General features: G+C 39.9%; 1 protein-coding gene across 1 annotated transcript; it reads left to right on the forward strand.

Annotated features, from left to right (window-relative positions):
- The first annotated feature begins 262 nt into the window (after positions 1-262).
- On the forward strand, positions 263-1,687 carry LOC102986274 (60S ribosomal protein L3-like). Its single transcript, XM_055084059.1, is given in 2 exon segments — positions 263-1,373; positions 1,375-1,687. Coding segments are annotated over 2 exon segments (1,209 nt in total). The 5' UTR covers positions 263-387; the 3' UTR covers positions 1,598-1,687.
- Positions 1,688-14,443: the final 12,756 nt, after the last annotated feature.

The following is a 14,443-nucleotide window of genomic DNA, read 5'->3' on the forward strand; positions in this document are numbered from 1 at the left end:
ATTGTATTTACAGCTATTTACATAGCATTTACATTGGATTAGGTATTATAAGTAATCTAAAGATGCTTTAAAGTGTACAGGAGGATGGGGAGGATGTGCAAAGGCTATATGCAAGTACTATACCATTTTATATAAGGGACTTGAGCATTTGAGGATCAATCCCCTGCTGGTACCAAGGGGCAGCTGTAATGTGGTAAATACCAAGGTAAATGTTTTCAAGGGATGCCATGAGTATATTGAGGGAAGTGGAGTTCAGAGATAGTTTTACTGCCTGGGAGTTCAGAGATAGTTTCTGGAGTTGAACTCATGAGCTCAGTCTTACAGGATGAGTAGGATTAGTCAGGTAAAGAAAGAAGAGAAGCTCAACCGGCAACATCCGACGGCAGGATGTCTCACAGGAAGTTCTCCACTCCCAGGCATGGGTCCCTGGGCTTTCTGCCTCGGAATCGCAGCAGCCGGCACCGCGGGAAGGTGAAGAGCTTCCCCAAGGATGACTCTTCCAAGCCCGTGCACCTCACAGCCTTCCTCAGCTACAAGGCTGGCATGACCCACATTGTGAGGGAGGTCGATAGGCCAGGGTCCAAGGTGAACAAGAAGGAAGGTGTGGAGCCTGTGACCATCTTGGAGACGCTGCCCATGGTCATTGTGAGCATTGTGGGCTACGTGGAAACACCTCGAGGCCTCCAGACCTTTAAGACCATCTTTGCTGAGCATATCAGTGATGAATGCAAAAGGCGCTTCTATAAGAACTGGCATAAATCTAAGAAGAAGGCCTTCACCAAATACTGCAAGAAGTGGCAGGCTGTAGATGGCAAGAAGCAGCTGGAGAGGGACTTCAGCAGCATGAAGAAGTACTGCCAGGTCATCCGTGTCATTGCCCACACCCAGATGCGCCTGCTTCCTCTACGCCAGAAGAAGGCCCACCTCATGGAGATCCAGGTGAACGGAGGCACTGAGGCCGAAAAACTGGACTGGGCCTGAGAGAGGCTAGAGCAGCAGGTCCCTGTGAACCAAGTGTTTGGGCAGGATGAGATGATTGATGTCATTGGGGTGACCAAGGGCAAAGGCTACACAGGGGTCACCAGCCGTTGTCACACCAAGAAGCTGCCCCGTAAGACCCACCAAGGGCTGCGCAAGGTTGCCTGTATTGGGGCATGGCATCCTGCACGGGTGGCCTTCTCTGTGGCTCGGGCCGGGCAGAAGGGCTACCATCACTGCACCAAGATCAACAAGAAGATCTACAAGATTGGCCAGGGCTACCTCATCAAGGATGGTAAACTGATCAAGAACAATGCCTGTACTGATTACGATCTATCTGACAAAAGCATCAACCCTTTGGGTGGCTTTGTCCACTACGGTGAAGTGACCAATGACTGTCATGCTCAAAGGCTGTGTGGTGGGAACCAAGAAGCGAGCGCTCACCCTTCGCAAGTCCTTGCTGGTGCAGACCAAACGACGGGCCCTGGAGAAGATTGACCTCAAGTTTATTGACACCACCTCCAAATTTGGCCATGGCTGCTTCCAGACTGTGGAGGAGAAGAAAGCGTTCATGGGACCACTTAAGAAGGACCGAATTGCAAAGGAAGAAGGGGCCTAATGTCAGAACAGATTATACAGCTGGTAGAATCTCAATAAAGTTATTTTCCAGTGGAAAAAAAAGAAAGAAGGGGGCTTCTCTGGTGGCGCAGTGGTTGGGAGTCCGCCTGCCGATGCAGGGGACACGGGTTCGTGCTCTGGTCTGGGAGGATCCCACATGCCGCGGAGCAGCTAGGCCTGTGAGCCATGGCCGCTGGGCCTGCGCGTCCGAACTTGTGCTCCACAGTGGGAGAGGCCGCGACAGTGAGAGGCCCGCATACCACAAAAAAAAAAAAAAGAAAAAGAAAGAAGGGAAGAATGTAGCAGGCAGAATGAGTAACTGCTTGGGGACCGTGTGTTGGAGGAACTCTAAATCTCATTCTGCATTTCCTTTGGGAGTCTAAGGTTCTCTTTCAATAAACCTTTCATTAGTCTTACGGGAATAATTTATACTTAAATGGCAGATGTTTGTTGTATATATTTCTACTAGAATATGAAGAGATGAGAAATTTATGTAATGCCTCCAGCACTTCCTTTAAGATACATAAATATTTAAATTTCCTTTCCATGTTTTTGACAGTAGCCTCATCTTAGGCAAAAATTAGTTATTTGGAACATTATTAAATTATTATGGGGGGAGTTTTAATGAATACATGAATATTCTGAAAATAACTTTGGGTTTATAGACTTATTTTATAGAATCCCTCACCTGTTGAGATCAAACATGGAAAGCGGAGGTGAAGAAAGGAGTTCTGTAGCATTGGGGGATGAGATCAGAACATTAAGTGAAGTCTCTTTGGATTTAACTTTTTCAAATCTGTCATAAAAAAAACGTTGTAGACCCTTTTTGATCATTAACATTTTGTTCCCACAGTTCTTGTTGGCATTTTCCCTTCTGTAGTGTCTGTCTTAAGTGCGAAGCATGATTCTGAAATCTGTTATATTTAAAGAATTGCTGTATTGATGCATTAATATCCTCAGTCTATTTCCAAAAACTCCATGGGTTCACTGGACCATATAAGTTGAGTCCTTTTTCTATCCCTCCTCTTCCCAAAGCCCTACTATTTCAGTGCTATATGTTAGTTGGAATATAGTATATTAGAATGTGTTTTACTAATACTGCTTCTTAGAAAGGTCATGAATTATTATTTAGTTCTTCACCAGGCAACAACTAACCAAATTTTCTTTGAGATACTGTGAGTTGATGAGATATAAGATAATCAGAGTAAAATGGAATTGGAAGATGATATTCAAAGAAAAGATGAGTTAGAGATATACTTACTTGAAAATTTTTTTATTGCTGGTGGGAAAAGATAAAAAGCATAGTGCTAAGAGAACCACCACAGGATGAATTTGGATATAAAAAGTATCTTAGGGCATCTGCAAAATTTTGTACTTCTGCACATATACACAGTTTGTGTAGATATTTTAAAGTAAAAATTTTGTGTTTTACTATCTAAAATACATATTTCTCAAATTCTTCTTAGTTTAGGGAATTCCTTGGCAGTCCAGTGGTTAGGACTCTGTGCTCTTTCTGCCGAGGGCCTGGGTTCAATCCCTGCTCAGGGAACTAAGATCCCGGAAGCCATATAGCGCGGCCCCAAAAAAAAAAGAGAAAATTCTGCTTAGTTTAGTTAACTGAAATAGTAATATTATTTGTCTAAAATAATCATTAGTTTCGCTTTGCTTTTCCATGAAAAAAGGTCAGAATATTAAGAAGCACAACTCAAAGGTTAAGGCATATTGGTCATAGATTCTGAAAATGTTAACATGTTAGTCACTTGCTAATTAAAATATGTTAATTAGGTTGTCTGTAAACCCATACAGGGTTTTTTTTTGGCTTCCTATGAAAGCAACATAGTGTAGTGAGTTGAATGAGCAAAGCCTTTGAATTAAGATTGGCCTAATTTGTATTTAGGTTGTCCTGAGTTCAGATCCCAGCTCTGCTGTGTGACCTTAAACCTCTCTAGTTTTAGCTCTTTGCTCTGTATTTTCCTGTCTATAAAATGACAATGATAGAAGTATTGGGAGAATTACATGGGAAGATGTATATATAAAACCCACCATAGTTCTAGGTGGGTAAAGAGCCTAATTTATGCATTGTTTTCATTTTCTGCATTTCTGAATATGAATATATACCTTAAAACTTGTTAATGTAGTCTTTGAGTTGGTTGGTAGCAATTGTGCCTTAAATGGGTATAAGGTAGTTGACAGGTCTTAACTGTGAAGTAGGCTGTTTTATTCCTCAAGAGTATCATCTTACATTTTACTAGTGCTTTATACTTTTCAGAATGCTTTTATATAATTGTCTTCGTAAGTTCTTCTATCCAATAACCTTACATAACTGGATTGGCGTTTTGTAGAGAAGGAAATTGAGTACCTCATTAGTGGCAGAGTTGGCATTGGCCTTAATCTGCTCCCTCCTTGTCCACTGTACACACTTGGGCAGTGCTGTTAAAAGTGAAAAATTTTCCCTTTTGGTATCTGTTTGCCGTTGATGATGTCAAGTGGTATAATATATAATTTAGATGATTCACAATTAGTGTTTGCAGATTCATATATTAGAAAACATATTTCTTAAAAATTACTTTAGTTTTTAAAAATTTCACGTGTAATATAGATCTGGTTCTTGCCACTTCTACATCCAGTAAAGTAATACATACTTGTTTTAAACCAAACAAAACCCAGAAAATTTTAAGAGTGATCATATAACAGTGAAAGAGAGTGCTAATTATTGCTGGGACATCAGGCATAAATCTGGACTGTTCCAGGCACACAAGAACTTATGGTCACCCTACCATCCAGGGTTGTGTAGCCTTACAGTTATTTTTTTATATGTGTATTAGCATTCACATACTTGTATAAACATATGTATGTAAGTAGTTTTAACAATTGGGATTGTTCTAATTTATATAGTTTGTAATCTTTCTTTTGTCACTTGACATTTTATCAAAGACATGTTCATAATTATGTATCTAAAGCGTCATTGGAAACGTCAGCATGCTGAAAATTACAGGAGTACTGTAATTTTCTAAACTGAATTCCTAATAATGAAAATGTGTGTTGTTTCCAATACTTTATTATTATTAAAAAATGCTGTAATGAACATCCTGGTACACACATATTCTCGTGCATGCTTATTTGAATGACAAGATACGCACATTTCAAAATATTTTGTTAAGCGTGGTAGGCAGAATAACGCGCCTCCCAAAAGACGTCTACATCCTGATCCCCAGAACTTATGAATATATTATGTTACATGGCAAGGGGAAAGAAATTAAGGTTGCTAATCAGCTGACTTTAAAGAGATTATGATGGATTTTTTGATGGGCCCAGTGTAATCACAAGAATCCTTTAACTGTGGAAGAAGGAGGCAGAAGAATCAGAACCAGAGAGACATGACTCCCCTAGTGGCACAGTGGTTAAGAATCTGCCTGCCAATACAGGGGACACGGGTTCGAATCCTGGTCCGGGAAAATCCCACATGCTGTGGTGCAGCTAAGCCTGTGTGCCACAACTACTGAGCTTGTGCTCTAGAGCCTGAGAGCCATGACTGCTGAGCCCACGTGCCACAACTACTGAAGCCCACGCACCTAGAGCCCGTGCTGCACAACAAGAGAAGCCACCGCAATGAGAAGCACACGCACCGCAACCAAGAGTAGCCCTTGCTCGCCTCAACTAGAGAAAGCCCACGTGCAGCAATGAAGACCCAAAGCAGCCAAAAAATAAGTAAATAAATAAATTTAAAAGAAAAGAAAAAAGGGGCTTCCCTGGTGGCGCAGTGGTTGCGCGTCCGCCTGCCGATGCAGGGGAACCGGGTTCGCGCCCCGGTCTGGGAGGATCCCACATGCCGCGGAGCGGCTGGGCCCGTGAGCCATGGCCAATGAGCCTGCGCGTCCGGAGCCTGCGCTCTGCAACGGGAGAGGCCACAACAGAGGGAGGCCCGCATACCACAAAAAAAAAAAAAAAGGAAAGAAAAGAAAAGAACCACAGAGGATAACATCCTGTTGGAATGGAAGGGGGTCACAAGCCAAAGAATCCAGGTAGGCTCAAGAACAAGGAAAATGCAAAAACTAGGTTTCTTCCCTAGAGCTTCCAGAAAGCAGCACAGCCATGGTGATACCTTGATTTTTTTTTTTTTTTTTTTTTTTTCTGTGGTATGCGGGCCTCCCTCTGTTGTGGCCTCTCTCGTTGCGGAGCACAGGCTCCGGACGCGCAGGCTCAGCGGCCATGGCTCACGCGCCCAGCCGCTCCGCGGCACGTGGGATCCTCCCAGACCGGGGCGCGAACCCGGTTCCCCTGCATCGGCAGGCGGACGCGCAACCACTGCGCCACCAGGGAAGCCCCTATACCTTGATTTTTACCGAGACTCACTCAGGCTTCTGACTTTCAGACCTGTAAGAGAATAAAATTTGTGTTGTTTTAAACCACTAAATTTGTGGTGATCTGTTACAGCAGCAATAGGGAAATAATGCCTGGTAGATGTTGCCAGAAAGTTTGTACTGTTTATTCTGGCCCTAGCAGTGTTTGAAAAGTACCTGTTTCCGTGCATCCTCACCAGTACTGAAAGTCTCATGATCTCACCTTTTTTTTGAAGCAGATTCCTTGATGTCTTTACTTGTATTACACACAGACAAGTCTATCCAATACTCTAGCATTTCCCAGAGTGTATTTCGCTGAACACGGGAAATTCATATATGTTAGGGTTCTCAATATATCCAAGGCAAAATAAATTTCAAAATACGGGGTTAAACTGGATTCTTTATTTAAGACTTCTCATAGCTTATAACATGCTAATGTGTATTATGAACCTCCAAGAGGGAGATAGAGGTTGGTGTTTCCAAAGCTATGTCACAGCTCATAGAACTGATGCTTTCTTAGAACACTCTTTAAAATGCAGCTCTCCTTTTTCTGTTCTTTTCTCTCTTAATCTTTCTCTTTAATATATTAATAACCTTTATGTATGTCCATATTATATCTTAGACTTCGTTATTCTTCAGAATTCTTCTACCTCTAAAGTCTTACATTCAACCATTCCATTTTGACCACAGCCTGATCCGCATTAATCCAGCTGCTTCTCTGTTCAGGACTTCCAGTGTAGATTCCAAATTTTTCGCTATTAGTCACTTCCTGCTTTTTTCTTTTCTTCCTCCTCCTGTTTTTGCTTTTCTGCCCATTTTTTGATATATTACTTTAACCTGTCTTACCAGTATCCTCAGTCCTCTTGTCCTCCCAGCTCACTTGTCTAGGAAAATCTGCTCTGAATGATTCTGCAAATATGCTTCTTTGGATATTATGGATAGCCTCACTTGAAAAAAAATCCTACAGACTGGCCAATTGTTTAAATGCAGTCTTCCACTTCAATATCTATTAGTTCTTTTTCCCCCCAGTTTTGCCCATTTCTTTACAGTAGTTAAACTTTTGCTGTTTTCTTGAAGTTTTACTCTCTTAGCAAATGGTCTTTATTTGAACATAAAAATAAAAACCTTTTGGTGGGACTGATCTGCTTCCTGTTCCTTCCTCTACTAGTCCTTGCCTCTGTCGCTCTTAGAAAGGAAAAGGTTCTCATCCTCCTTATTAAGGTGGTTTTCTTTGGTTTTGCTCTGGATCTCATGGACGTTTTTATTTTTTATTTATTTACTTTTGGCTGCGTTGGGTCTTCGTTTCTGAGTGCACGGTTTCCTTAGTTGCGGCAAGCTGGGGCTACTCTTTGTTGCGTGTGTGGGCTTCTTATTGCGTGTGCGGGCTTCTTATTGCGGTCTTGCTGTGGAGCATGGGCTCTAGGTGCGCGGGCTTCGGTAGTTGTTGCTCACAGGCTCTAGAGCGCAGCCTCAGTAGTTGTGGCTCACGGGCTTAGTTGCTCCACTGGCATGTGGGATCTTCCCGCACCAGCGCTCAAACCCGTGTCCCCTACATTGGCAGGTGGATTCTTAACCACTGCACCACCAGGGAAGCCCATAGACTTTTTTTATATTCAACCTTTTCCCTCCCTTTTTTTTTTTCTTTTCCCTCCTTTATTGGAGCTTTGTCATAAACATTTGAGCAAGCGTCCCTTAACCTGTCCTTCCCTAGCATTTGTTCTATATTTATCTTCCCCATTTATCACCTTATAAACACGGTCTATACTGACTCCCTCAACCCATTGTTCTCTGGTTTCTACCCCTACCTTTCCACTGAAACTGTATTTGGTCAGGTCACCAAAGGCTTCTGTTTTTACCTCCAAAGACTCTTTTTTTCATTGAGGACAGGGACTGTTTTGCTAACACTTGTATCCCTAAGGCCTCCGCAGTGCCTGATACATAGTGGAATCTTTCCATATATTTGATGAATATTCATTCAAAGCATCTTTGAATGTATTTCAGTTTACTAATGTCTGTTATGACTCTTTGCTCTGGCCTTGTTTATGTCTTCATGTGTTTCCTTGGTTTGTTTTGTTTTGTTTTGTTTTCTAACTCTATCTGAATTTGGTACTTTTTCTATTTGTTTTTTTCTTGTTATGTTCAGGATAATTCTTATATCGAAAGCTGTTATCTCTCATGGGATTTACCTTGTCAGCGTGTTACTTTGCTTTTAAACGTGGAGCTATATTATCAGAAAGTTCAGCCTGATACTCCAAATATGAGCATTAGCCAAGCCCAGCACTTAAAGGTATAGTGATTTAAGAGTAAGACCTTTACTTTCTGGCAGCCCTGAGTTTGAAAACTGGATGTATGATCTTGGGTAAGTTATCTAACCATTTGATTCCAGTTTCCTCAGTGTTAGAATGGAAATAATATGTTTCCTAGGGTTTGAGAAGGAACAAATTAGATAACAGAGTAAAAGTTCCTAGCATGGTGCCTAATACCTGGTTATAAAAAGAAGCAGTAGGACTTCCCTAGTGGTGCAGTGGTTAAGAATCCGCCTGCCAATGCAGAGGACACAGTTTCGAGCCCTGGACCAGGAAGATCCCACATGCCACGGAGCAACTAAGCCGGTGCGCCACAACTACTGAGCCTGCGTGCTAGAGCCCACGAGCCCCAACTACTGAGCCTGTGTGCCACAACTGCTGAAGCCCACATGCCTAGAGCCCGTGCTCCGCAACAAGAGAAGCCACCACAAGGAGAAGCTTGCACACCGCAACGAAGAGTAGCCCCCGCTCGCCGCAACTAGAGAAAGCCTGTGTGCAGCAACAACGACCCAACACGGCCAAAAATTTAAAAAATAAATAAATAAATAAATTTTTTAAAAAGAAGAAAAAAGTTACATTTACTTACATATTTATTATTTCTGACACTCCTCATCTCTTTGTGTAGTTCGAGGTTTCCATCTGGTACCATTTTCTAACAGCCTCAAGAGCTTGTTTTTAATATTTCTTATGGTATTGATCTATTAGCATCAAATTTTCTCAGCTTTTGTGTTTCTGAAAATGTCTTTCACCTTCAGTTTTAAAGGATATTTTTGCTGGATATAAAATTATAGATTGATAGGATTTGGGGTTTGTTCTTTTTTTTTCTTTCACTAGTTTAAAGATATTATTCCATTATCTCCTGGCTTGCATTTTTTCTGATAAGAATTTTGCCATTATTCTTATCTTTATTTTTTTCTCTGCCTGCTCTTAAGATTTTCTCTTTATCATTGCTTTTCAGCCATTTGATTGTAGTGCCTTTGTATGGTTTTCTTTTGTGCTCAAATGCTCGAAGTTTATTGAGCTTCTTAGATATCTGGGTTTATAACTTTCATCAGATTTGGAAAATATCCCATCATTATCTTTTCAGATATTTTTTTGTGTAATTGATATGAGCCAGATATGGTATAAACTCTTAATTTCTTTGGATCTGTTGCCTAAGTGAGCTGGTAATTTGATTTTGTTAATATGCTATAGAATTGTATGTTATTTACTGTACATTTTGCAACTAAAGAGGTTTTTGGTGTTTTTTTTATTTTCTTCTTGTTTAGCAAAGAAGAACGTAAAAAGTGGGTTTTGAGTGATGTTGGAATCACAGTGAGGCTAGGCTATATCTTTGCTTTGGGGAGCAGTGTGGGATAGTATAATAAAATTTGTTTCATCTTTATTTTAGATGGTATCTAAGAAAGTTGTATAGCATGAAAATTTGTCTACAAAGATATCACCTCCCCTTTTTTACCATGTATTCAGGAACTCTTTCTATGAATAGATTTTCCCTAAACTGCAGTGCAAATTATTTGTAGTGATGACTTAGGGTCACTCCAAGGAATGTTCTGCTGTTGCCATTGAAGTCTGTGTATGTTTATTTTTCCTTTATAATTTATGTAAGAAAATATAGTAAACCTGTGTTGTCAATTGTCTTATTAATCAAAAATTTCTAGAAATTAGGATTTTTGTTTTGCATTGTGATGAGGAGGAAGAGAGTGGGAAGAAGAACTAGAGAGAATGTATACCAGAGGCTAAAACCAATAAGATTTCCTGGAGAAGAGTTTTTCAGGTTTAAGGAAAAGGGGAATATGGATGGGTCTTATGCTTTTAAAAAGGCAAACTCTGAATAAAATCATAAGCAATAAAATAGTCACAATTTAGTGGTGTTTTGTTTTGGTTTTTTTTTTGTTTTGGTTTTTTTTTTTTTGGCTGCATTGGGTCTTCATTGTTGCGCATGGGCTTTCTCTAGTTGCGTTACCCTTTGTTGCCTTGGGGGTGGCTACCCTTTGCTGCAGTGCGCAGGCTTCTCATTGCGTGGCTTCTCTGTTGCAGAGTATGGGCTTTAGGCGCACGGGCTTCAGTGGTTGCGATGCACAGGCTCAGTATCTGTGGCTCGTGGGCTCTAGAGTGCAGGCTCAGTAGTTGTGGCGCATAGGCTTAGTTGCTCCATGGCATGTGGGACCTTCCCAGACGAGGGATCAAACCCGTGTCCCTACATTGGCAGGTGGATTCTTAACCACTGCACCACCAGGGAAGTTCCACAGTTTAGTTTTGAACATGTGAATTGTTGAAAATTGAGGTCTGTATTGCATCATGGAATAATGAATAAACGAAGTTTAGGTTCTGGAATTCTGATACACCTGGATTTGAACCCCAGTCCTAGCACTTACTATCTTTGTGATTTTGGGCAAGTTTCCTAAAATCTCTGAGCCTTTTGTTTCTTTATTTATAAAATTGGAAAAATAGTAGTTACCTCAGGTTGCTATGAAAATTAAATCGATAATGGTTTATGTAATCCACTTGTCATTTACCTTGGTCCCCAATGATTATTACTTTTCTTTATATATTCACTTTAAATTTTATTCTTTCATTCAGGAACCTTTTTACTTTTTAAACATTTATAATATTTAAACAGACCCCTATGGCATTCATGAAACTTTGTTTTCATCCTTTGTTTATTTTTATTTTTATTTTGTTTTATTTTATTTATTTTTTTATCGGTACGCGGGCCTCTCACTGCTGTGGCCTCTCCCGTTGCGGAGCACAGGCTCCGGACACGCAGGCTCAGCGGCCGTGGCTCACGGGCCTAGCCGCTCTGCGGCATGTGGGATCTTCCCAGACCGGAGCACGAACCCGTGTCCCCTGCATCGGCAGGTGGACTCTGAACCACTGCACCACCAGGGGAAGCCCTGCCCCATAGCTTTAAATACCATCTATTCCTTAACAAGAACCAAATTTATTCTCTATCTCTGACTTTCCCCTAATTTCAGACATATGCTGTCAACTTGATCTCTCCACTTGAATATCTAGTAGACACTTCAAACTTAACCTGTGCAGAACTGTACTATTGATTTCACATTGTCTCACTACCAAAAAAAAAAAACAAACAACATGCCTCTGTAGTTGTTCCCTGTCCCTCCTCAATAAATGGCAACTCTACTAATCTAATTTCTCTGTTCAAAAACTTGGAGCCACCATGTCACTTATTCAACATATAATTATTGAGTGACCATTATATTCCAGGCTCTATTGGAAATTCTGGGATCAGTCAGTCAGACTCTCTCTCTCTCTCTCCCACAATAGAGTTTACCTTCTAGGGAATTTGATATTTGTCTCTTTCAGCCCCCATCATCACATCAACAAATTCAGCTGACTCTACTTTCATAATGTATCAAAATCTGACCAATTTTTACATCTAAAATATAAAAATTTTAGATGATGGCTTAGTCCAAGCCATCATCATATTTCTCCTGGACTGTTGCATTAGCCTTCCAACTGGTCTCCTTTACTTTGCCCCAGCAAAGATTCTTCTCAATACGGCATCTGGAGTGATTTTTTAAAAAACTGAAGTCAGATCATGTCATTCTTTAATTTAAAATCCTTCCTATTTCAAAATAAAATCCAAAGTTCTTACCATGAACATTTATACCCAAATAGGAACTCAACAAATATTTAGGATGAAAGGCTGGATGAAAGGATATGAATTACAGGCCCTATGTAACAACCCCCCTCAACTTAATTTCCGAGCCAAGATCAAGCTTGTTTTTATGGTTGTCTATGGTAGAGGAGGTGGACTGCATTTACACAGAGGTCTGAATATTTGATTGACAGTCAATCTACTTTTTGCATTAAGACCAATATGGTTAGACATGGCCATGGCTGCTCTAGGAAGATGAAAATTCCCAAACTGAATCTTTTCAGTAGGAGGAAGGAGATTGACTTGACATAAAGTCTTTTCTCTAGCCTTTTACCATCCTCTTTTATGTGGCATTGAAGAGCTATGAATTCAGATGCTCAAGTTACTATTCAATCTATCCATATAAAATTCTTGATTTATTTGAATCATATGTATCTATTGCCCAATAGTTACGGGTATCAGTCACTCTGCACCCACCTCATCCGTTATCGTTAACAGTAATCGGTTAACCAAACTTGGCAAGCTACCCAGACTTTAATCCATAAGTGGAAACAAGGGAAAAAAAATCAATTCTTTTTGGTTTATATGTGTGAAATTAAAATACTTCTAGTTCAAAAACTCTGCCTGGGTTAAAAGAACTATGTTTGCCTCGCTATAATTTTTAAAATAGAACCATTGGTTACAACTTTCCTGTTAATGTGTTGATCAGTAGCAAATTTCACTTAGTGGTGTTCAATATTAATTTTAGTAGCTAGCTCAGTGGCTCGCCTTACTAAGGGGTTATCTGCTGCTTTTTTCTTTTAAAAAAGGGGAGCAATTATTTGTGCTTATGAGAGCGATGGGAGCAACCAAACACTAAAAATAGAAATTATGAAATTAGCCACAGGCAAATTACAGAGCAGGGACAAGCCCATGAACATTTCCTCCGACTGGCCTGCTGCTGACCTCCCTCTTGAAGTGGACAGGCTCTTAACTTGAATGGATGGCATATTGGAGAACCCATTTCTCTCACCTGGTTCCATGTCTCTTCAGCTCACAACGCCAATTGAGGGCTTAGTTTGATGCTGCACTTTGGTTCTGGAGACAAATCTATTAGAACCATAGTTAAGAGTAGAAAATGCATTATGTCAGGGCCACCTGTTAAATTTGAGCCATAACCTTTGGACTGGGTGATAATTTTGTGGTTTTTAATTCTACTTTCATGTCTTTGAACTTGAAGCTCCTTCTGTGCAAAGTTACTCTCAGTTGGTCTAATTAATGCTAGAAAATGTTTTGAATCAGAGAAGTGCTATTTGTTACTACTACCAAAAAATACATATATCCATCCTTCCCCCAAAATAGCCAACAAAAAATAATCTGATTTATCTTTGGAGAAGAGAAAGAGAAAAAAAATAGCCTAGAGCCCGTGCTCCGCAACAAGAGAAGCCACCACAAGGAGAAGCTTGCACACCGCAACGAAGAGTAGCCCCCGCTCGCCACAACTAGAGAAAGCCTGTGTGCAGCAACAACGACCCAACACGGCCAAAAATTTAAAAAATAAATAAATAAATAAATTTTTTAAAAAGAAGAAAAAAGTTACATTTACTTACATATTTATTATTTCTGACACTCCTCATCTCTTTGTGTAGTTCGAGGTTTCCATCTGGTACCATTTTCTAACAGCCTCAAGAGCTTGTTTTTAATATTTCTTATGGTATTGATCTATTAGCATCAAATTTTCTCAGCTTTTGTGTTTCTGAAAATGTCTTTCACCTTCAGTTTTAAAGGATATTTTTGCTGGATATAAAATTATAGATTGATAGGATTTGGGGTTTGTTCTTTTTTTTTCTTTCACTAGTTTAAAGATATTATTCCATTATCTCCTGGCTTGCATTTTTTCTGATAAGAATTTTGCCATTATTCTTATCTTTATTTTTTTCTCTGCCTGCTCTTAAGATTTTCTCTTTATCATTGCTTTTCAGCCATTTGATTGTAGTGCCTTTGTATGGTTTTCTTTTGTGCTCAAATGCTCGAAGTTTATTGAGCTTCTTAGATATCTGGGTTTATAACTTTCATCAGATTTGGAAAATATCCCATCATTATCTTTTCAGATATTTTTTTGTGTAATTGATATGAGCCAGATATGGTATAAACTCTTAATTTCTTTGGATCTGTTGCCTAAGTGAGCTGGTAATTTGATTTTGTTAATATGCTATAGAATTGTATGTTATTTACTGTACATTTTGCAACTAAAGAGGTTTTTGGTGTTTTTTTTATTTTCTTCTTGTTTAGCAAAGAAGAACGTAAAAAGTGGGTTTTGAGTGATGTTGGAATCACAGTGAGGCTAGGCTATATCTTTGCTTTGGGGAGCAGTGTGGGATAGTATAATAAAATTTGTTTCATCTTTATTTTAGATGGTATCTAAGAAAGTTGTATAGCATGAAAATTTGTCTACAAAGATATCACCTCCCCTTTTTTACCATGTATTCAGGAACTCTTTCTATGAATAGATTTTCCCTAAACTGCAGTGCAAATTATTTGTAGTGATGACTTAGGGTCACTCCAAGGAATGTTCTGCTGTTGCCATTGAAGTCTGTGTA

Source organism: Physeter macrocephalus, chromosome 4 (genome assembly GCF_002837175.3).
Source record: "Physeter macrocephalus isolate SW-GA chromosome 4, ASM283717v5, whole genome shotgun sequence".
NCBI lineage: Eukaryota > Metazoa > Chordata > Mammalia > Artiodactyla > Physeteridae > Physeter > Physeter macrocephalus.